The sequence below is a fragment of the Lynx rufus genome, unplaced genomic scaffold (genome assembly GCF_022079265.1).
Source record: "Lynx rufus isolate CCGP_SWC_20201006 ecotype Redwood Valley unplaced genomic scaffold, mLynRuf1.p SCAF_2, whole genome shotgun sequence".
Classification (NCBI taxonomy): Eukaryota; Metazoa; Chordata; class Mammalia; order Carnivora; family Felidae; genus Lynx; species Lynx rufus.
Genome location: NW_025814834.1, coordinates 119,094,007 through 119,115,304, shown reverse-complemented (window position 1 = coordinate 119,115,304; position 21,298 = coordinate 119,094,007). Strand labels below are relative to the sequence as shown.

General features: G+C 40.2%; 1 protein-coding gene across 3 annotated transcripts in view; it reads left to right on the top strand.

Annotated features, from left to right (window-relative positions):
* Positions 1–12,388, top strand: part of CHD1L (chromodomain helicase DNA binding protein 1 like) — a 59,429-nt gene extending 47,041 nt beyond the window's left edge. For 2 of the 3 annotated variants that reach the window (XM_047083815.1, XM_047083817.1), the window contains exons 20-23: positions 8,311–8,381; positions 9,987–10,101; positions 10,838–10,946; positions 12,042–12,388. In XM_047083815.1, the coding sequence (XP_046939771.1) occupies positions 8,311–8,381; positions 9,987–10,101; positions 10,838–10,946; positions 12,042–12,117 (371 nt within the window). In that variant the 3' untranslated portion in view covers positions 12,118–12,388. The remainder of the gene's footprint in view (positions 1–8,310; positions 8,382–9,986; positions 10,102–10,837; positions 10,947–12,041) is intronic. The other variant, XM_047083816.1, reaches the window with a different exon arrangement.
* The last annotated feature ends 8,910 nt before the right edge of the window (positions 12,389–21,298 follow it).

Here is a 21,298-nt window from a genome sequence, read left to right as displayed (position 1 = left end):
CCCCAGATGCCTCTGGGTTTGTATTCAGTTTCCGATGCCTGCAGGAGTACTTTGTAGGTAATACGTAAGGGACATTGACTTGGGAGATCATTTAGAAGTGAAGGGGATGACGTCAGCAACATTCCTCCTTTTTATCCCCCCCCCCCCCCGCCTTTTAATCAGTGAATTAGACATCCATACACAAACAAAAGCATGTGTTGGGTCTTTTGGGACCTAGCACCTTCCTTTGAAGGACCCGAGCGGAATCTTGCCCACCACCACCACCAGTAAGAGACAGACAAACCTCCATACAGGCTGTGGAGCCAGCACAACTGCCTAGATGCCTTTTGCCACTGTCAGGCAAAAATCAGATGAGTGCTGACCCGGGCAGGTACTCACGCATGAGACAGAACTTGCAGGAATCCAGCCTTCCTGCAGGAAGACTCCAGCACACCATTGGAGAAGGGAAAAAAAGAGAAAAAAAACATGCGTTGATCACAGTGGAGGTGGTAAGAGAAATACTTCTGCTGCTGCTTCTCCCTCAAGGAAACCCTGAGTGGGCTGATTTATCTGGTGAAGGTGACCTGTCCTGTGGGGGGAAAGGAGAGCGGGGAGAATGCTCCTGGCTGTCCCAGCCAAATGGAACACCGCTGGAGAAACCCATTTCTCTCCACCAGCACCCAGAGTACTAAGGTGGGAGCTCTGTGACTGGGAGGAAGCAGATCAGAACTTCAGACGGTGTCAGAGGGATTGGCTCAGGAGGAAGTTCACCCACAAATCTTGGAGTACCACACCCAAGGTTCTCCCTGCTGGGTCTGCAGCTTCCCCAAGACACTGAGTGCTAAACTCCACTTCCTCTCATTCTGCTGCTAGCTTTTTGTTTAAGCTCCCGAGTGTGTCTGTTAGAGTGAGCTCTGGTAGATCGGGAGCGCACTCAGAGCAGGCTCTGGTCGTTGGGCAAGGAAAAACCATAAACTCCAGCTATTGCTTTTCTAGAATCCTGTTTCCAATAGCCAGCCTGGTGAACTGTAACAACCAAAGGTAACACAAGGGCTTAAAAATTTGGCCCCAAGAGAGAGCAAGAAGAGTGGCAGGTATACCTCACAAACACAAGGAATATCTCAGATAGTAACAATACCACAGAACATAAAACCATCTGCTGAAAGCAGCGAGCACAGAATTAAGGATGTATCTGCTACTTCAAATGCAAAAGCAGCAATGCATAACTCTGGGGAATGTAAAAAGTCTGGGAAATACGGCATCACAGCAAGAAAATGACAGTTCTCCAGCAAGTGAGCTCAGAGGCACAGAATATTGCAATCTAACTGACAGAGAATTTAGAATAGCAGTTATGAATAAACTCAGTTACAAGAAAACTCAAAGGCAATTCATTAAAGTCAGGAGCAAAACATACGAACAAAATGAATTCTGTTACAAAGAGATTGAGAATGTAAAAGAGAACCAGACAAATTCTGGAGCTGAAGAATTTGATGAATGAGGTATAGAATAACAATAGAGAGCAGCTGTGGAGGGCTGACCAGATGGAAGAAAGAATAAGTGACTTAGAGGATAGCAATTTAGAAATAACACAGAAGAGGTTAAAAAAAAAAAAAGTGAAAAAAGTACATGAGCTATGGGATTGGATCAAAAAGACAACTATCAGAGGAAGGCAAATATCAGGATAAGTGGGCTTCCAGAAAGAGAAGACAGGGAGAAGGGGGCAGAGAGTTTGTTTGTTTGTTTGTTTGTTTATTTATTTATTTATTTTTTCAATATATGAAGTTTATTGTCAAATTGGTTTCCATAGAGAGTTTATTTTTTAAAAATGATACCTCAGGCACCTGGGTGGCTCCACTGGTTGAGTGTCCGACTCTTGATTTTGGCTCAGGTCATGATCCTGGGGTTGTGGGATTGAGCCCTGCATCGGGCTCTGTGCTGGGCATGGAGCCTGCTTAAGATTTTCTCGCTCCTTCTGCCCCTCTCCCCCGCTTGCTCTCTCTCTCAAATAAAATCAGTCAATCAAACCTGAGAACTTTCCAAACCTGGGGAAAGACTTGGACATAGAAGTCCACTAAGCTAATAGATCACCCCATTATCTCAATGCAGAAAGACCTTCCCCAAGACACATTATAATGAAACTGAAAAATCAGTGATAAAGGATCTAAAAGAAGCCGGGGGAGAAAGAAGGTATATAGCCTACAAAGGACCCTCATTAGGCTGTCAGCAGATTTCTCAGCAGGAACTACAGGCCAGGAGAGAGTGGACTGACATGTTCAGTGTGGAAAGATAAAGACTGCCAACCAAGGAAATTGTATTTGGCCACATTATCTTGCAGATAAGATAGCCCAGACAAAAGCTAAGGGGAGTTTACCACCACCAGCCTTGCCTTGGAAGATGCTGAAAGGAGTTCTTCAAGCAGAAATGAAAAGATAGTGATCTGTAACATGAAAACATATGGAAGTACACAATATACTAGAAGAGGTGAAAAATAGAGTTAGATCACTAATCTATATTAGGATGGTGCTTTAACCACTCAATTCTAGTATAAAGGTTAAAGGAAAAGAGTAGTAAAAATAAGTATAGCTGCTATAAATTGTTAACAGATATACCACATAAAAAGAGGTAAATTGCGACATCAGTAATAGAACAAGAAGGAGTAGAAGGGAGAGCCTCAATAGGTGATTGAGCACAAGTTACTGTCAGCTTAAGATGGATTGTTTTATCTGTAAGATGTTTTATGGTAACAACATTGCAAAAGCATAGAACGGATCCACAAGAGACAAAGAAAGGGGAAATAGCATACCACCACAGAAAATAACCAGTTTACAAAGGTAGGCAGAAACAGGGGAAAAGAAACAATGGAAATACCTAGCAACTAGAAAGCAGTTAGTAACTTGGCATTAGTTAAGTACTTAACATAAGTTAGTTACTCTAAATGTAAGTGGATTGAATTCACCAAGCAAAAGGCACAGAGTGGCTGGATGGAAGAAACAAATAAAAAACAGGGTACAGGTGTTTTCTGCCTACAAAAGACCAACCTGAACCTTAAAAACACACATAGACTCAAAGTGAAGGGATGGAAAAAGATACTCCATGCAAGTGGGAACCAAAGACAATGTGGGTAGTTGTTACTTACATCAGACGAAGTAGACTTTAAACCAAAATGGTAATAAGAGATAAGCAAGGACATTGTATAATGATAAAGGGCTCAATCCATCAAGAAGATATAACAGTATATGCACCCAACATCAGAGCACCTAAATATATTAAGCAAATATTAATAGATATGAAAGAAGAAATCGACAACAATGCAATAATAGTAGGGGATTTTAATATATCACTTTCAGCAATGCACAGGTTATCCAGACAGAAAAGCAACAAGGAAATGATAGACTTGGACCAAATATTACATCAAATTGGCCTAATAGACATCTATAGAAAATTTCATCGAACAGCAGCACAATACACATTTTTCTCAAGTACACATGGAACATTTTTAAAAATAGATCATATGATAGAACACAAAACGAGTCATAGCAAAAGAAGACTGAATTTATACCAAGTGTCTTTCCAACCACAATGGTATGAAACTAGAAATCTTTCATTGAGGCAAGCTAGAAAATCTCCAGAGATGTGGAAACTGAATAGCACATAGCATACTCTTGAACAACCAATGGGTCAAAGAAGAAATCAAAAGGCAAACCAAAGAATATCTCAAAATAAATGGAAACAACATACCAAAAATGGATGCTGCAAAAGCAGTTCTGAGAGGTCTGTGGCAATAAATGTATATATTAAAAAATGAGATTTCAAATACCTCAAGAGACTAGAAAAAGCAAATTAAGCCTAAAGTTAGCAGAAAGAAGGAAATAATATCAGATCTGAAATAAAATTAGAGACTAGAAAATCTATAGAAAAGATTAGTAACCCTTAAGAGCTGATTTTTTGAAAAATAAAATTGATAAACCTTTAGCAAGACTAAGAGAGAAGACTGAAAGTCAGAAATGAAGAGAAAATAACAACTGACACTGCAAAAAAACATTAAGATCATAAGTGACTACTATGAATGATTTTACACCAACAAATTAGATAATCCAGAAGAAGTGGATAAATTCATAGTCCCTACAACCTACTAAAACTGAACCAGGAAGAGATATAAAGACTGAACAGACTAATAATGAGTGAGGAGATTGACTCAGGTTTTAAAAACCTCCCAGGATCAGATGACTTCATGGACAAATTCTGTCAAATATTTTAAGGAGAATTAATGCCAATCCTTCTCAAACTCTTGCAGAAAAATTGAAGAGGAGGGAACACTTCAAACCCCTTCTGTGGGCCCAGTATTACCTTGACACCAAAGCCAGATAAGGACACTAAAAGAAAACTGTAGGCCAATATCCCTTATGAATATTGATGCAAAAATTCTCAAAAAAATATTAGCAAACCAAACTTAAGAACTCATTAAAAGGATTACACACCATGACCAAGTGGGATTTCTTCCTGGGATGCAGGGACAGCTCATCATAGGCAAATCAACAAATATGACACACCACATTAACAGAATGAAAGACAAAAATCATTGAACCTCTCAATAGATGAAGTAAAAGCATTTGGCAAAATACAACATCCTTTCATGATAAAAACCCTCAATAGAATAAGTACAGGACATAATAAAAGCCATATAATGCTACCTACAGTTAACTGTATTCAACTGAGAAAAATTAGAAGCTTTTCTTTTAAAATCAGGAGCAAGACAGGTGTGCGTGTTTCTCCTCCCTCTGATCCAGCATAATACTGGCAGTTCTAGCTAGAGCGAATCAGGCAAGGCAAATTAATAGACATCCAAATCAGAAAGGAAGAAGTAAAATTGTCATTTGCAGATGGTGTGGTCTTATATATTGAAAACCCCAAATTCTCAATATAATAGATTTAATCAGTTGGAAAAAAGAACTGTTGGATGTAATCCATGAATTCAGTAAAGTTGCAGGGTCTAAAAGCACACAGAAATCAGTTACTTCTTTATGTATTAGCAATGAAACATGAAAAAGAAATTAAAAAATTGTCCCATTCACCGTAACATCAAACACAGTAAAAGACCTAGGAATAAATTTAACCAAGGAAGTAAAAGATCTAGCCAATGAAAAATACAAGACTTTGTTTAAAGAAATTGAAGACACAAACAATTGGAAAGATATTCCACATTCACTGATCAGAAGAGTTAATATCATTAAAATGTCATGCTACCCAAAACCATCTCTAGATTTAATACAGTCCCTACCAAAATTCCAATGGCATTTTCTACAGAAATAGAAATAGAAATAGAAATAAATCCTGAAATTTGAGTGAAACCACAAAAGAGCTTGAATAGCCAAAGCAATCATCAGAAGAACAAAGCAGCAGGCATTATACCTCCTGATTTCAAACTGTACTACAAAGTGATACTAATTAAAACAGTACGGTAGCAACATAAAAATAGATACCTAGACCAATGGAACAGAATACAGAGCCCAGAAATAAACCTCTACATATATGGCCAACTAATATTTAATAAGGGAGTCAAGAATATCCAGTAAGGAAAATGTAGTCTCTTCAGCAAATGATGTTGGGAAAACTAGACAACCAGATGCAGGAAAGTAAAATTGGACCCTACCTTACTCAAAAAAATTATCTTAAAATGGCTCAAAGACAAGCATAAAACCTGATACCATAAAACTCCCGGAAGAAAACCTAGGAAAGAAGCTCCTTGAGATTGGAGAGGACAACCAAAAGAACAAACAACAAAGGAAAAATCAACAGGTGAGATTACATCAAACTTAAAAGCTTCTGCACTTTCGAAGAGCCAACAGAATGGAAGGGCAACTTACAGAATGGGAGAGAATATTTGAAAATCATATATTGGATAAGGGGTTACTATTCAACATTTATAAAGAACTCAGACAACTCAACAGAAAAAATAGTCAATCTGATTAAAAAGTGAACAGAGGAACTAAATAGATATTTTTCCAAAGAAGATGTACACATGGCCAACTGGGAATGGAAAAGATGCTCAACATGAGTAATCATCAGGGAAATGCAGATCAAAACTACAATGAGATATATCACCTCACACCTGTTAGAATGACTGTCGTCGAGAGACAGATAATGAGTATTGAGGATGTAGACAAAAGGGAACCCTCATGCACAATTGGTGGGAATGCAAACTGGTGCAGCCACTATGGAAAACAGTATAGAGGTTCCTCAAAAAATTACAATTAGAGCTATCATATGATCCAGCAATACCACTTTTGGGTATATAGTCAAAGGAAATGAAAACATATAACCCCATGTTTAATTTCAGCATTATTCAAAATAACCAAGATACAGAAACAGCTTAAGTGTCTATTTCCCTTATAGGTGGAATCTAAAACAAACTTATAAAAAAAAAAAAACCTAGAGTGAAATGGTGGTTTACCAGGGGTTGGTGGAAACGGGAGAGATAATGTTTAAGGATATATACTTGCATTTAGTAGATAAATAAGTCCTGGAGATCTAATACACAGTACAGGGACTACAGACAGACAGACAGACAACAAAACTCTATTACAAACTTTAAGATTGCTAAGGGAGTAGGTCTTAATTGTTCCCACCACTAGATGGAATGACGATTATGTGATGTGATTGAGGTGTTAGCTAATGCAGCAGTGGCAATCGTATTGCAGTATAAATGTGTAAAATCAGTATGTTGTACACCTTAAGCTTACATGATGTTCTGCCAGTTACATCTCCAAAGAAAAAGTAACAAGTAAGTGTTGGTGAGGATGTGGAGAAGTTAGAACACTTGTGCGCTGTTAGTGGGAATGTAAAATGATGCAGCCATTATGGAAAACAGTATGGTGTTTCTTGAAAAAATTAAGAATAAAATTACCATCGGGCACCTGGGTGGCTCAATCGGTTAAGCATCCAACTTCGGCTCAGGTCATGATCTCATGGGTCGTGAGTTCGAGCCCTGCGTCAGGCTCTTTGCTGACAGTTCAAAGCCTAGAGCTTGCTTCAGATTCTGTGTGTCTCTCTCTTTCTCTCTCTGCCCCTTCCTGCTCGCAGTCTCTGTCTCTCTCAAAAATAAACATTAAAAAAATTTTTTTTAAAAGAATAAAATTACCATAAAATCTAGCAACGCCTCTTATAAAGAACTCAGGCAATAACTCAAACAGGTATCTGTATGCCCATGTTTATATCAGCATTATTCACTGTGACCTAGAGGTAGAAGTAACCCAAGTGTCTGATGGATGAATGGATAAACAGTGTGGTATATACATACAGTGGGGTATTATTTAGCCTTGGAAACCAGGAAATTCTGACACATGCTTTACAGCATGGATGAATCCTGGGGACGTTATGCTAAATGAAGTAAGCCAGTCACAAAAGAAGGAGTATAGGGGTACCTGGCTGGCTCAAGTTGGTTGAGTGTTTGACTTTGGCTCATGATCTCCTGGTTCGTGAGTTTGAGCCCCGCATCTGGCTCTGTGCTGACAGCTCAGAGCCTGGAGCCTTCTTTGGATTCTGTGTCTCCCTCTCTCTCTGCCTCTTCCTCACTCGTGCTCTCTCAGTCTCCCAAAAATAAACATTAAAAAAACAAAAACCCAAAAGAATGAGTATTGGGTGGTTCTGCTTAGATGCTGTAACTATAGTAGTCGGATTGACAAAGTAAGAGTGATGATTGTAGGGGAAAGGGAGAAATGAGGTTTCATGAGTATAGTGTCAGTTTTGCAAGGTGAAGAGAGCTGTGGAGATTGACGGCATAGCACTACTGAGCTGCTTGCTTAAAAATGGTTAAGATGGGGGGCGCCTGGGTGGCGCAGTCGGTTAAGCGTCCGACTTCAGCCAGGTCACGATCTCGCGGTCCGTGAGTTCGAGCCCCGCGTCAGGCTCTGGGCTGATGGCTCAGAGCCTGGAGCCTGTTTCCGATTCTGTGTCTCCCTCTCTCTCTGCCCCTCCCCCGTTCATGCTCTGTCTCTCTCTGTCCCAAAAATAAATAAACGTTGAAAAAAAAAAAAATGGTTAAGATGGTAAATTTTACATGAGGTATATTTTACCATAATTAAACATTAAAAAAATGAAAGTTTTTGAGCAAAAAGGAAAAAATTCAGGAGTGCATCATGTGAGTACCTGGCTGAGGCGGTCACTGAGTGCCACTCTGAGTCACACTCTCAGGAGTGTGAGAAAAGGTGAGATTGAAGCCTGATTGGCTGTGGGGAAGGAAGGAACCAGGGGCATTCACAAGAGCCTCTCTTCAGAGGTCTCAGTCTGGAGTGAACCTCATATTCTGTCTGTTGCTCTTTTATTTTACCTCAGACTTGAATTTGGGAAGTGTCCTTTTATTTCCCATTGATGATAAAGAGTCAAGAAACAAAGGGAAAGATTTGGTAAGTAAAAAAACCACTTCTTTTATGAGAACTAAATTTTGGCTCACATCACCTCCTCTTGAAACCTCTCCTGTCCGCTGGCCTGTCCGTGTATTAGTTTGTAAGGGCTGCCATGACAAAATCCCACCAATAGGTGGCTTAGAAAACATAAATTAATTTCTTTACAATTCTGGAGGCTACCAGCAGGGCTGATTTCCTCTGAGGCCTTCTCCTTGGCTTAGGGACGGCTGCCTCTCTCTGTGTCCTCACATGGTCTTTCTTCTCTGCACGTGCATCCCTGGTGTCTCAGCATGTGTCCAGATTTCCTGTGAGCACAGCAGTGAGGCTGGATTAGGTACCACCCTAAAGGCCTCACTTTAACTTACTTGCTTCTTTAGAGGCCCTGTCTCCACATACAATCACATTCTAAAGTACTGAGGGTTGGGGCTTCAACAAAGGAATTCGAGAGGGCACAGTTCAGCCCATAACAAGCAGGTTGGGCCTCTGACTCCACCGCACCCACTCCGTCCCCCCTTGCTTCTGTCCATCACAGCCCCTGGAACACCGTTCTCTAACTTGCTTGTTTCCTGCACTGACCTCAGGTGGGCTCCTTCCAAGGGTGTCGACCTATTTTCTTTTTATCCTCAATACACGCAGTACCAGCTCATAGGAAGTGCTCAGTAAACTCTTACTGAATAAGAAAACCTGACTGAGAACTCTGAGCATTTCATCGTTTATTGTGTGAAAAGTTGTGTAAAACACCGTGTTTAGTAGCCAGCTATGAGCAGAGGAGAGGAGCTGAGGCAGATTTCCTCTGCCTGCATTAAAATTCTCCTTTTGCATCTTAAGTGTCTCTCCTACTTGCCAGTCCTTTAGAATTCCTGTAAGAGATTTCATTTCCTGCACTTAACCTAGCTTTCTCAAGGGCCTGAATTCATATTCAAATTTAGAGCCAAATCTTACTGAGTTAGAAAAGAAATTTAGAAACTGAGCTGAAAGAGAGGTGTATTTGCTTGAGGTTGGTTGCCCCTGTGGCTGACAACAGTCATTCGTTCAGTCATTTCTAAAATGCTAGAGAATGTGAACAACACCGTGGTTGTGCATAAATGCTCAGAATCCAGTGACTCAAGAAAACTGTTTACAACTGGTTATGATGTGACTGTAGTGATGTCAGTCCCAGATATGCTCCCTTGGCCCTGTCTCCAGTCCTGTCCCGTCCTCCCCCTCCCCCCCCCCCCCCCCCGGCCTTAGGTTAGGACACGGTGGGAGTTACTTGAACAGAGATGGAAGACACAGGAACCTGTAAAGTCCTTTCTGCTCCTGAGACTCTGAAAAATTCTCTTTGCCGCTGAGAAAACTTAGGAAAGACAGCACGTTTTGGACCCTGGTTTTAACATACCTTTTAAAAGAAGAGGTGCTTGTGTATTAAGTTACCACAAAATAAAACAATTATGATGGAAGAGTAAGTCATGAATTTGGTAGGACAGAGTTGTTCAGCAGAGCATCCAGAACAGATGGAGACAAAGCCTGTCAGGGGAATGCTTGTGCCCCCTCCACGGCAGGGCACTTAGTTGACAGTGCAGCCGTCTCGTGTCACGTCAACCGTGTGATGGCTGTTCCTCCTAGTTGGCCTTGATTGTGGCTCAGCACCGTGATCGCTCCAATGTCCTGTCTGGCATTAAGATGGCAGCCCTGGAAGAGGGCCTGAAGAAGATCTATTTAGCAGCAAAGAAAAAGAAAGGTAAGCTTTTCATCTGTGTTCAGGAGTAGGTGAATTTCTGTTTCCAGGCATGTGATAGGATTTTTAAAAGGAGGTGAGAAATGTCAAGACCTCATTCACTATACATGGTAAAGGTGAAGTCCCCCATAGGAGACCATGCAAGTAACCACCACATCATCTTGTATTTGAATAGCCTCCCTTCCTTTCCCAGATCACGTTTGTATCCGTTAGCTTTGTGGACCATCTCCCTCCACTGGGTATTTGTATCATGATTTTGCTGATGAGGAAGCTGAGGACCAAAGATGCAGTGATCTGGTCAGATAGGATGTTGTTTATCCTAGCTTTTGGAGAGCTACACACAGTCCATATTAGCAGACCATTCTCTGCCAAAAGTCTGAGTCAAGTTTTGTTTCCAAACCCAGTCTGTCTCAGAGTTTGTTGAAATGATTGACTCTTAAAGAATCTGTTTATCTCCAACATTGGTCATGATTCTATTTCCATCGTACCTACTTATTTCCAGGGCCTGTAGGTCTTTGCGTTCGATAGAATTATTTAATTTTTCCCATCACAGTCCCTCCCCAGAATATCTTTGACATTGTACTTGTAGGCTTTGTGTGGGATACCCCATGATTACACGTTTTGTCCATTGGAAACCACCAGGTGACTCTGCGAGTAGTTTTCTCTTAATGTGTATTTTATACTGATTCAAATTTTGATGAATGAAGACATCATAATCTATGTTCTTTCTTTTTAACAGCAAGTGTTCATCTTCCACGCATTGGACATGCCACAAAAGATTTTAACTGGTATGGTACCGAGCGACTTATTCGGAAACACTTGGCCGCAAAAGGCATCCCAACTTACATGTATCCTTTTGCCATCTTAGTAGTGTGTTCCCTCAGCTGAAAGGAAAAAGTCTCGCATTTTCTGTTATCGCTATTTAATCTAAGGCCAAGCCTTCTGCTGCTACATTATTACTCTGCGCCTCACCAATGAGACAAGAATAAAGTACTTTGTAACTTGGGTATGGACGCTTGTATTCAAGCATTTCTGGGTGCTGGCCACTAGATTGAAAGGTTTATGAAGGGGGGAATTTATTGAATAATTGCCATTTGATAACAGTGAATCTTTTCACATCAATTCTCTAGTTCATCAATTCTTTAGGCCTGTAGACCAATGCCTAATTTTAAGAAGTTAACTCTGATCACTAAAACGAACAATTAACCAAGCAAACAAATGAGTGAACTATTTTAGTTTTGAACCTATTCATTGTATTCTTAGGGCACAGTGTGGAATTCTTTTTGACCATTAGACTAGTATTTTCTTCTCATGATCTCCCTGCTGTATCAGTTAGCATTGTTTGAGTCCAAAAATCACTAAAAGCTGGATTGACCCCCAAGTGCTATCATCATACAGAAACTCCATCTTTTTACTTACTTACTGGAATTAATTCACTTCAGTGAATTTTTCAAGACACTTATTAAATCACTATAAAAACTTAGCAGAAAAGATCTGTTTTATATGCTTGTGTAACTCAAGCAGTATCAAGAGTTTTAATAACCAGATCACAATAGCAGTAGTAAGTACTAACAGTTTTGCAGGAATTTATGATATGGTGAGAGGAAATTAAGGAATGCTACTTCTGGAGTGATTATTTCAATAATTATTAAACTAGAGGGGCGCCTGGGTGGCTCAGTCAGTTGAGTGTCCAACTTCGGCTCGGGTCATGATCTTGCGGTCAGTGAGTTCGAGCCCCGCGTCGGGCTCTGTGCTGACAGCTCGGAGCCTGGAGCCTGCTTTTGGATTCTGTGTCTCCCTCTCTCTCTGACCCTCCCCCGTTTATGCTCTCTCTCTGTCTCAAAAATAAATAAGCTTAAAAAAAAAATGATTAGAGAATTCGTAGTTTTAGTAAAATTGATTTTAAAGTGATAAAATACATCTTCCTTGACTGTCCTTATCAGATATTACTTTCCTAGAAGCAAAGCTGCAGTTTTTCATTCACAGTCCTCTTCTTCCTCAGGACAGCCAGTGCCTTAACAGTTGGCCAGCGTCAGGTCCAGCTATTTAGCAAGCAGTTGAGATCTTTGCCCAGAGCTACTGATTTAGAGCATTTCAAGAAAGGAGTCCAGACCTGGTGTGTCTCTGAGATACTGTGTGTTCTGATACCTTGTTTTGTTCTCCAGGATGTTACTCTGATTTGGTACCTGTAATACAGGGAGGCACAACTTAATCTGGAAAGTTCCCTGGCAGTTTGCCAGGGCTCCAGTGTGCATAGCTGTTTGCATAATAATAAATTTTCTATCTCTAATTATTCATTGCTTTCATTGTTTCATTGCTTTCTTTCTCCTCAGTCTAGTTTTCTTCCCTCCGACAGACTGATTTCTTTACAGAGGGCTAGGCTATGTGGATGAAGGAGAAATGACAAGCAATAGAACAGATTGGTCTGGGAGAAGGAAGTATCTTCAGCCAGTTCATGTTTTCGGAAGACAGGACTCAAGGGGTAGACATTTGAGAAGTGAGATTCCCGGTGCAGATGAGTGGAGTCCCCCTGCCCTTCTTTTCCACAGCTCAGTATCAAGATCGGGAGACAAAACATTGGCCTTAGAGGCCTGTCACTTGTGACTTGAGAGAAACCAGAGGATCACGTTCCCTTTCCCACCAAATTGAGCTCAGCGAAATCAGGGAATTGTGGAAATGCACAAAGCTAGCACAGAATGAGTAGTGGTAATGGGGAGGGCAGGGCGCTGAGAACCACAAGAGAGGGAGTCTTGCGGGGAGACACTATATAAACTGTGGCTTTTTATGCTTTTTATGTGAAATCTTGGTCTTGGCTGACTATCTTCAACAAGCCTGACTTCTGCTTTTAGGACCTCAATATCCTGAGGCCTGCAGAGACCTCTCCTGAAGCTTTAGCCCTAGGCCACTGATTCGGGGAACCCTGGCTAGTGGGGCATTCAGAGTCAGGACCATGACCTTCTAGGAAGGTGGCGTCTTTAGCACCTGGGTTGTGCGGTTCTGTTGGACTGCCTCCCTGGCACCTTCACCCTTCAACAATTCAACATCTGTGTTGAAGACCTATTAGACCCTAAATTCATGAGTCCTTCATTTTTTTTCTCCTAAAACTTCTTTCATTTTTACTGCCTCTTAACTCCCACTCTTCCTGCTAGGCCTTGACACATAGGTTATTATAATAACTTGAACCTCTTGACTGGGATCTTAAGTCTCTCCTATAATAGACATAGAGTTGGAACTCTTTAAAAAGGGAAAATAGTGAAACCTAAGCTAATGCACAGGTAAGTTGTCATGCCTTCAGAAGCAGCCTAGGTGCAAATCGGTGGGTATTAGCAAATGCAAAGAAAACTTGATTTGCGGAAGCTGTATGCTGTCCTGGTCATTTCTCATGGCAGAGCGCACCGGGCCAGGTGTGAATGTTTCTGAACGTCTGAGAGAAGCATTAGAGCAGGGAACTCCCCGTCAAAGAGAATACAGCTGACCTTTCAGGGACACAGTTGTTCTGGGGGGGAGAGGTGCTTCATTTGCACCCTGCACTCTGTCCCCCAAGCTCCAGTCATATGAGCTTTTTCCTCTGGTTGCAGGCCCTGGACCGTGAACCTCTGTCTCATGAGAAGTTGGGCAAAACAACACTTAAGATTAGAAAACCCACATACTACATTCTCCTGTAAATAGGGGGTCACCTGTTCGTGGTCACCCCCTGCTTTGTCCACCTCAGCAATTCAGAGTCCTCACCGCTGCCCTATATCTCCATACGTCCTTCCTACCTTTTCTGTCATTGGGGCAGAGAAAAGCTGCCTACTCTGTTCATCCCAAGGATTTTGTTCTCTTTCTTCCAGAGCTTATGTGGTGTCTCTCCTGAGCAGATGGGAGTCCCCAAATGTGGGGTGACCATCTGGCAGAACCTGATGGCATGGGCAGTGAATTCACCAGAGGCAGAACAAAGGAGATGGAAATTCACTGAATACACCACAAGGGGGTGGCAGGCAGGAGAACAAAGGAGAGGCTGTCTCCAGGAAGGCAGTGGGTGGGCTGTTTTTAAAGAGGGAAGGTGAGGAGGTATGGGGATGTATGGAATTTTTTGGTAACTGTACCTGGTTCCAGGTAAGTAGCTCATTGAGGTGGGTTGCCCAGTGGGCCTGTTTGTATTCAGCCAAGTGGTCGATGTGGGCCCTTTCTGCATTCCATTGTTTAAGCCTGTTTGCCTAAAAGCAGCCTCTACACTTAACTTTGATGCCATCTAGCCTGCCTGTTTGAGGATGCTAAGACAGAGCTATGAGGACAATACAAGATTTTATTCACTGATGAGCTTTTGTCGAAAAGTTTGTACCCTCAACATAAGTATAAAAACCCTGCTTATTGAGATAGCAAGGATCTTAAGTCTACTGAAATTTCCCGTATGTACAACCTGATATTTTCTTGATTTTTTTAATTTTTAATTTTTAAAAATTTACATCCAAATTAGCATATAGTGAAACAATGATTTCAGGGGTAGATTCCTTAGTGCCCCTTCCCCATTTAGCCCATCCCCCCTCCCACAGCTCCTCCAGCAACCCTCAGTTTGTTCTCCATATTTATGAGTCTCTTCTGTTTTGTCCCCCTCCCTGTTTTTATTTTTGTCTCCCTTCTCTTATGTTCATCTGTTTTGTCTCTTAAAGTCCTCATATGAGTGAAGTCGTATGATTTTTGTCTTTCTCTAATTTCACTTAGCATAATACCCTCCAGTTCCATCCACGTAGTTGCAAATGGCCAAGATTTCATTCTTTTTGATTGCCGAGTAATACTCCATTGTGTGTGTGTCTATATATATATATATATACACACACCACATTTTCTTTATCCACTCATCCATCGATGCACATTTGGGCTCTTTCCATACTTTGGCTATTGTTGATAGTGCTGCTATAAACATCGGGGTGCATGTGTTCCTTTGAAACAGCACATCTGTATCCCATGGATAAATGCCTAGTAGTGCAATTGCTGGGTCATAGGGTAGTTCTATTTTTAGTTTTTTGAGGAACCTCCATACTGTTTACCAATATTTTCTTGATTTTTAATAAATTGTCCTTTACTTTTTTAAACAAGCCTATGACTTGTTTAATTTTTTGGCCATCAATCTAAAGTATATATGAAGTTAATTAACCTTCATCAAGTATAACTTGAAACAGCCATTTTATAGCCCCAAACCATCTCTAGGCCAGTGGGGTTTTCTTTGCTGTCTACTAACTGCAGTATGAATTTTAGCACTTCTAACCTTCCACCATAATGTAACTTACTTCCCAAAGACATGGTGCAGTTTCCTACTTGGGGTTTTGCTCATCATTCTGGTTCCTCTCCCTGAACTGCCTTAAATCCCTTCCCCTATCCAACTCTCCACTGTCCCCTATCAGATCTGGTTTTAAGAATCCAGAAAAAGGCATTCCCTATAATTGTACAAAAAGGTAATCTCTGTGTTTGCTAATAATTGTGTTTACAGCACTTTGTTGTACCTCATACTGTATTCATTGGTCTGTTAGCCCTTGCTGAAATACTAAGGTCTTTGAGAAAGATGATTTCGCATATCGCACAAAGCAATTAGTAGGCACTTAAATACGTTTGACTTGAAATGGTATTGGGATAACTGACTAGCAATTTGGGAAAAGTATCAGACTTCCCCCATATATTATAAACTCCAGATGGCTTAAGTATTTAAATATAAAACTTGAGAAGACAGAAACTTGTCATTTTTTTGGGTATCTGACTAGCAGCTGCCCTTTGAAGCTTCTCAGAACTTCTCACTAAAATATCAGTGGCATTAAGGTGAAGACTCACAACCACACTTTAAATAGACCACCAACCAAATGCCAGAATATGAGAGGAAATGACACTAGTTATAAGGCGAAGTTGAACAGAACAGAGATTTCATTTTAGGAAGCAAAGATGGCTTAAAAACCAGAGGCCTTGATCAACCAGAAAATAGGTAGCCATTTCTCTGTCCCCCGAGTTCTACTCTGAAGGTGTCTCATCTCTGCTTCCAGCCTTTGTTAACAAAAGTTCAGCCATCCCCTATCTCAGCTATAAACTGTCCCCTCCACTCTTCTCAATGTTATTCTACCAATTACTCTTTTGCTTTTATATTTAACTACTTTTAAATGGGAAACTTACATTAACAAAAAACAAGGTCAAATTTCTCCCATTTCAAAAGAACTCCATTCCTCATTCCCTCCCCTATCACAAACCTCAAGAGCTGTCCATAGTCGGGGCGCCTGGGTGGCGCAGTCGGTTAAGCGTCCCACTTCAGCCAGGTCACGATCTCACGGTCCGTGAGTTCGAGCCCTGCGTCGGGCTCTGGGCTGATGGCTCAGAGCCTGGAGCCTGTTTCCGATTCTGTGTCTCCCTCTCTCTCTGCCCCTCCCCCGTTCATGCTCTGTCTCTCTCTGTCCCAAAAATAAATAAATGTTGAAAAAAAAAAAATTAAAAAAAAAAAAAAAAAGAGCTGTCCATAGTCACTTGTCATTTCTTCACTCCCGCCCTCCCCCACTTTAACCCATACCATTCTGCCCTTCTACACTGTGTTAGAATACCAACAAACTCCAACTTACTAAATCCAGAGAACAATTAGTTCTCACCGTGACCTGTCAGCCAACCTTAACACTTTTGACTTCTTCCCACTTGTTGAAAAACTTTGGCCTTTGCTTCTGTGTCAAAACAACCTCCAGGAGTTATATTTTATCATCTTCGCACAATTTTTCTGCCACACTGTTTTTTTAACCTAGTATATTATTTTGCTAGGGCTGCCATAACAAAACCACAGGCCTGAGCGGCTGTTCAACAACAGAAGTTAATTTTCTCTTAGTTTTGGAGACTTGACGTACAAAATCCAGGTGTCAGCAGATTTAGTTCCTCCTGAGGCCTCTCTCCTTGGTTTGCAGGTGGCTGCCTGTTATGTCCTCACATGGTCTTTCTTCTGTGTACACATCCTCCTGGTGTTTCTCTAAATTTCTTAAAAGGACATCAGCCAGATTAGATTAGGCCCTACTCTAAAGGCCTTATTTTAATTTAATCACCTCTTCAAAAGGCACACTATCTGCAAATACAGTCACAATCTAAGGTACTGGGGCTGAGCGCTTCAAATACAAATTTTGAGAACAGTGCAACCAGTAACAGCCATTAACTGTTGGAGTTCCTGAAGGCTCATTTCCAGGTCCCCTTCTGTTCTGAACTCTCAAGGTTATTTCATCCATTTATAAATGTGTGAGTCATCATAGCTATCTCAACTGTCTCCTCTAAGCTCTCAGCTATTTGACACATCTTCTGAATATTTCAAGGGGATCATAAATTTATACACCCCAAACTGAGTTAACTGAATCCCTTCCTGTTCTCCCAAATTAAGTATATCCATTTAGTTATGCAAGCCCACTGTGTAAGAGTTACCTTTCATACATCTCTCACCTCCCTGAAATTCAATCGGTAATTAAAATCTAGCAATTTAACTTACTAAGTATCTCTTGAATTCATCCCCTCCCCTCCATCTCCATCACACCTTAGTGTCAGCCATCATTACAATCTCACCAGGACAACTGCACGCCCTTCTAACTCTGTCCTCATATTGACTCTCACTCCCTTCCAATCTGATTGCCAAATTGCAGCCAAAGTAGCCTTCTCAAAATAAAGTCAGATCCTGTCATCACTCAGCTTGAAACCTTCAGTGGCTTCTCATTTTTCTTAAAGTAAAAACCAAAATCCTTAGTATGACTAATTTTCTGCATCCATCGACTGCATATATTCTAAACAACTTGGAGAGAGAACATTCTGGTTCCTGCCAAAATGTCAAATTAACATGGGCTCTTTCCTCCAAGATCAATCCTGGAGGAACTAAAAATGGAAGCCTGGGATCTAAGAAGTAACACAAATCTAAAAAATCCCAGGGTGGATGGAAAGTGTTTTTAACTGGTATATAGGGCTAGTTGGTGGCTGGTGTGGCTCTGGGAGGCCGTTCAAGAAGAACTATTCTAATCATACCACCATGACACCCCCCACCCCCTGACTTTCCCTTGGATCCATTGTTGTCTGCCACCTCCCTATAGAAATTCAAGACAAGAGCCCAGATACCCACAAGGGTAAAATCAGGGCAGGACAAACCTCCCTGGGGCCAATAGATTGAGAATGAACAGCCTCAAACATCTCTACCCTTGACCTTCAAATCCCCAGAACTGGTAGGTAACAGTCTATGGAGTGCCTTTCTGCCCAATATTGTTTCTTTCCATTTGAGAGTTAAAAGGTGAAACTCTGATCTAAGGAACTGCTAGATAAGAGTAATGAGCCCTAGGGCTCATTCCCCTCCACTGTTCTGAAGCTCACAGCTGAAGATCTGAATGTCTAGACTGGATTTGGACATCTGTGCTTCTCCAGTGTACATTAACAGAGTAGTCAAATATTCCTAGGGTAATATAGCTTATAACAAGACCTTAGGATTAAAACTGCCTCAATAGAAAAAGTTAACATAAAATATTAGGACAGAAAAACTAAGAATTTAGAATATATAACTATATTTCATTTCATGAAAAATGAAAAAAATAACCTCAAAAGATGGGATAAACAGTGGACTAGATCTTTCAGAAGAATGAAATTAGAGTTAAAAATTAGAGGCACCTGGGTGGCTCAGTCGGTTAAGCAACTTTATTTCAACTCACAATTCGTGAGGCTGAGCCCCTGGCTTGGGATTCTCTCTCCCTCTGCCCTCCCACTTCTACGTGTGTGCTCTCTCTCTCTCAAACTTAAAAAAGAGTTAAAATTTAAATTCAGGACCTTCCAAAAGGAAATGGAAAATAAATAGAAAAGATAAAGCTACACTATATATACACGTATGTATGTATGTATGTATGACAAATTTCTCATAATTAAATTGAACTACTTGGGACTGATAGTGTTCATAGGATACTAATAACAGAAAAAGAAGAATGCACACCTTCAAAGAGATAACAACTCCCACAGCTAGATACATTATGGTATCTCAAAAGCCTCAAAGTTTACCACAATTTTTTTTTTTTTTTTTTTTTTTTGAGAGAGAGTGCTGTGGAGAGGGGTAGAGGGAGAGAGAATCTTAGGCAGGCTGCACACTCAGTATGGACCCCAATGCAGGGCTCAATCCCACAACCCTGATATGACCTGAGGTTGAGGTCAAGAGTCAGATGCTCAACCAACTGAGCCACCCAGGTGCCCCTAAAAATTATTTTAAAAACACTTGGTGACTGAGTAGCTCAATCAGTTAAGCATCCGACTCTTGATTCCAGCTCAGGTCATGATCTCATGGTTTGTGAGATCAAGCCCTGCATCAGGCTCAGTGCTGACAGGGCAGAGACTTTTGGGATTCTCCCTCTCCTCTGCTCCACCCCTGCTGTGCTCTTGCACACTCTCTCTCAAATAAATTTAAAAACATTTTTGGTAGAATTATTCAAATAAGAGGAATAAAATTAGGAGAGGCTGTTTTGGACAATGTACCACCTTGTTAACATGTTTTCTTCATCCCACTTGAAGAACTTAATGTGTCCAAGGATCTTTTTATTATTCATACACATTTGAAGGACTTGGGCTAGATATGAAATCTTTCAAAGTTCTTTCTTTTCATACTTTAAAAATAGTACCTCATTGTATTTTTGAATATGCTGTTGCAGATGAGAATTGGACAGTATGGTGGGGATAAAACCAAAAAGTGGTCTCTATTTAGAGGGAAGATACAAGTACCAATTAAACAACTTAACCCCCCCCCAAAAAAACAAAACAACAAAACAAAAACCTGACACAGATTGACATAAAAAAGTAAACTAGTACAAGCAAATCAGTATATAGTTAATCAGTAAATGCAAATTGAGTAAAATTGCCAATTAAGAAATCAAGCTTCTCTGTAACAACCTCTTTCTAGATATGTCTCCTGAAGCAAGAAAAACAAAAGCAAAAACATTGGGGTTTCATCAAAATAAAAATCTGCACAGCAAAGGAAACACTCAACAAAACTAAAAGGTAATCTGTTGAATGGGAGAAAATATTTGCAAATGACATATCCCATAAAGGGATATCTAAACTATATTAAAAAATGTATACAACTCAACACCAAAAAACCAAGCAATACAATTTGAAAGAAGGGCAGAAGACATGAACAGACTTTTCTCCAAAGAAGACCTACAGAAAAAACTGTTAGAATAAATAAATTCAGTAGAGTTGCAGAATATAAAGTCAATAAACAAAAATCATCTATGTTTCTATACACTTAGAAGGAACTACCAGAAAGAAGAAAACCATTCCATTTTAAATTGCATTAAAAAAATACCTAGAAGTTAAAAAAATATATATTAGAAGTGAATTTAACCAAAGACACCTGTACACTGAAAACTATAGGATAGTGATTAAAAAAACAAAACAAAACACCTGGAGATGACACAAATAAATGGAAATTTTCTGTGTTCATGGATTGGAATAATGAATAATGTATAATGTCCATAATAACCAAACTAATCTACAGATTCGATTCCATCACTATCAAAATTCCAACGGCATTTTTCACGGAAACAGAGCAAACCATTTTTGGTTACTTTTGGTTATAGTAACCAAAACAATATGATATTGGCATAAAAACAGACATGTAGATCAAAGGGACTGAGGAGAAAGCCCAGAAATAAACCCATACCTATATAGCCAATTAATTTACAACAAAGGAACCAAGAATATGCAATGATCACAAGACAGTCTCTCCAGTAAATGGTTTTGGGAAAACTGGACAGTCATACAAAAGAATGAAATTGGACCCCTAAGGAAATGTAGTTACCATACACTAAAACCAACTTAACTGGATTAAAGACTGAATGTGAGACCTGAAAGCATAAAACTCCCAGAAGAAAACATTGGGCAAACTTATTGACATTAATCTGAGCCATGATATTTTGGATTTGACACCAAAAGTAAAGGCCACAAAAGCAAAAATAAGCAAGTGGGATTACAGGAAATTAAAAAGCTTCTCCACATTATGGAAACTATCAACAAAATGAAAGAAAATCTATGGATTGGGAGGAAGATTTTTGCAAATCACCTGATAAGGGGTTACTATCTAAAAAGCATTAAAAACTCATGCAATTCAATAGCACAAAATCTGAACAATTTGATTTAAAAATGCAGATTATCTGAATAGACATTTATTCCAAAGATGACATACCAATAGGCAACTGGCACATAA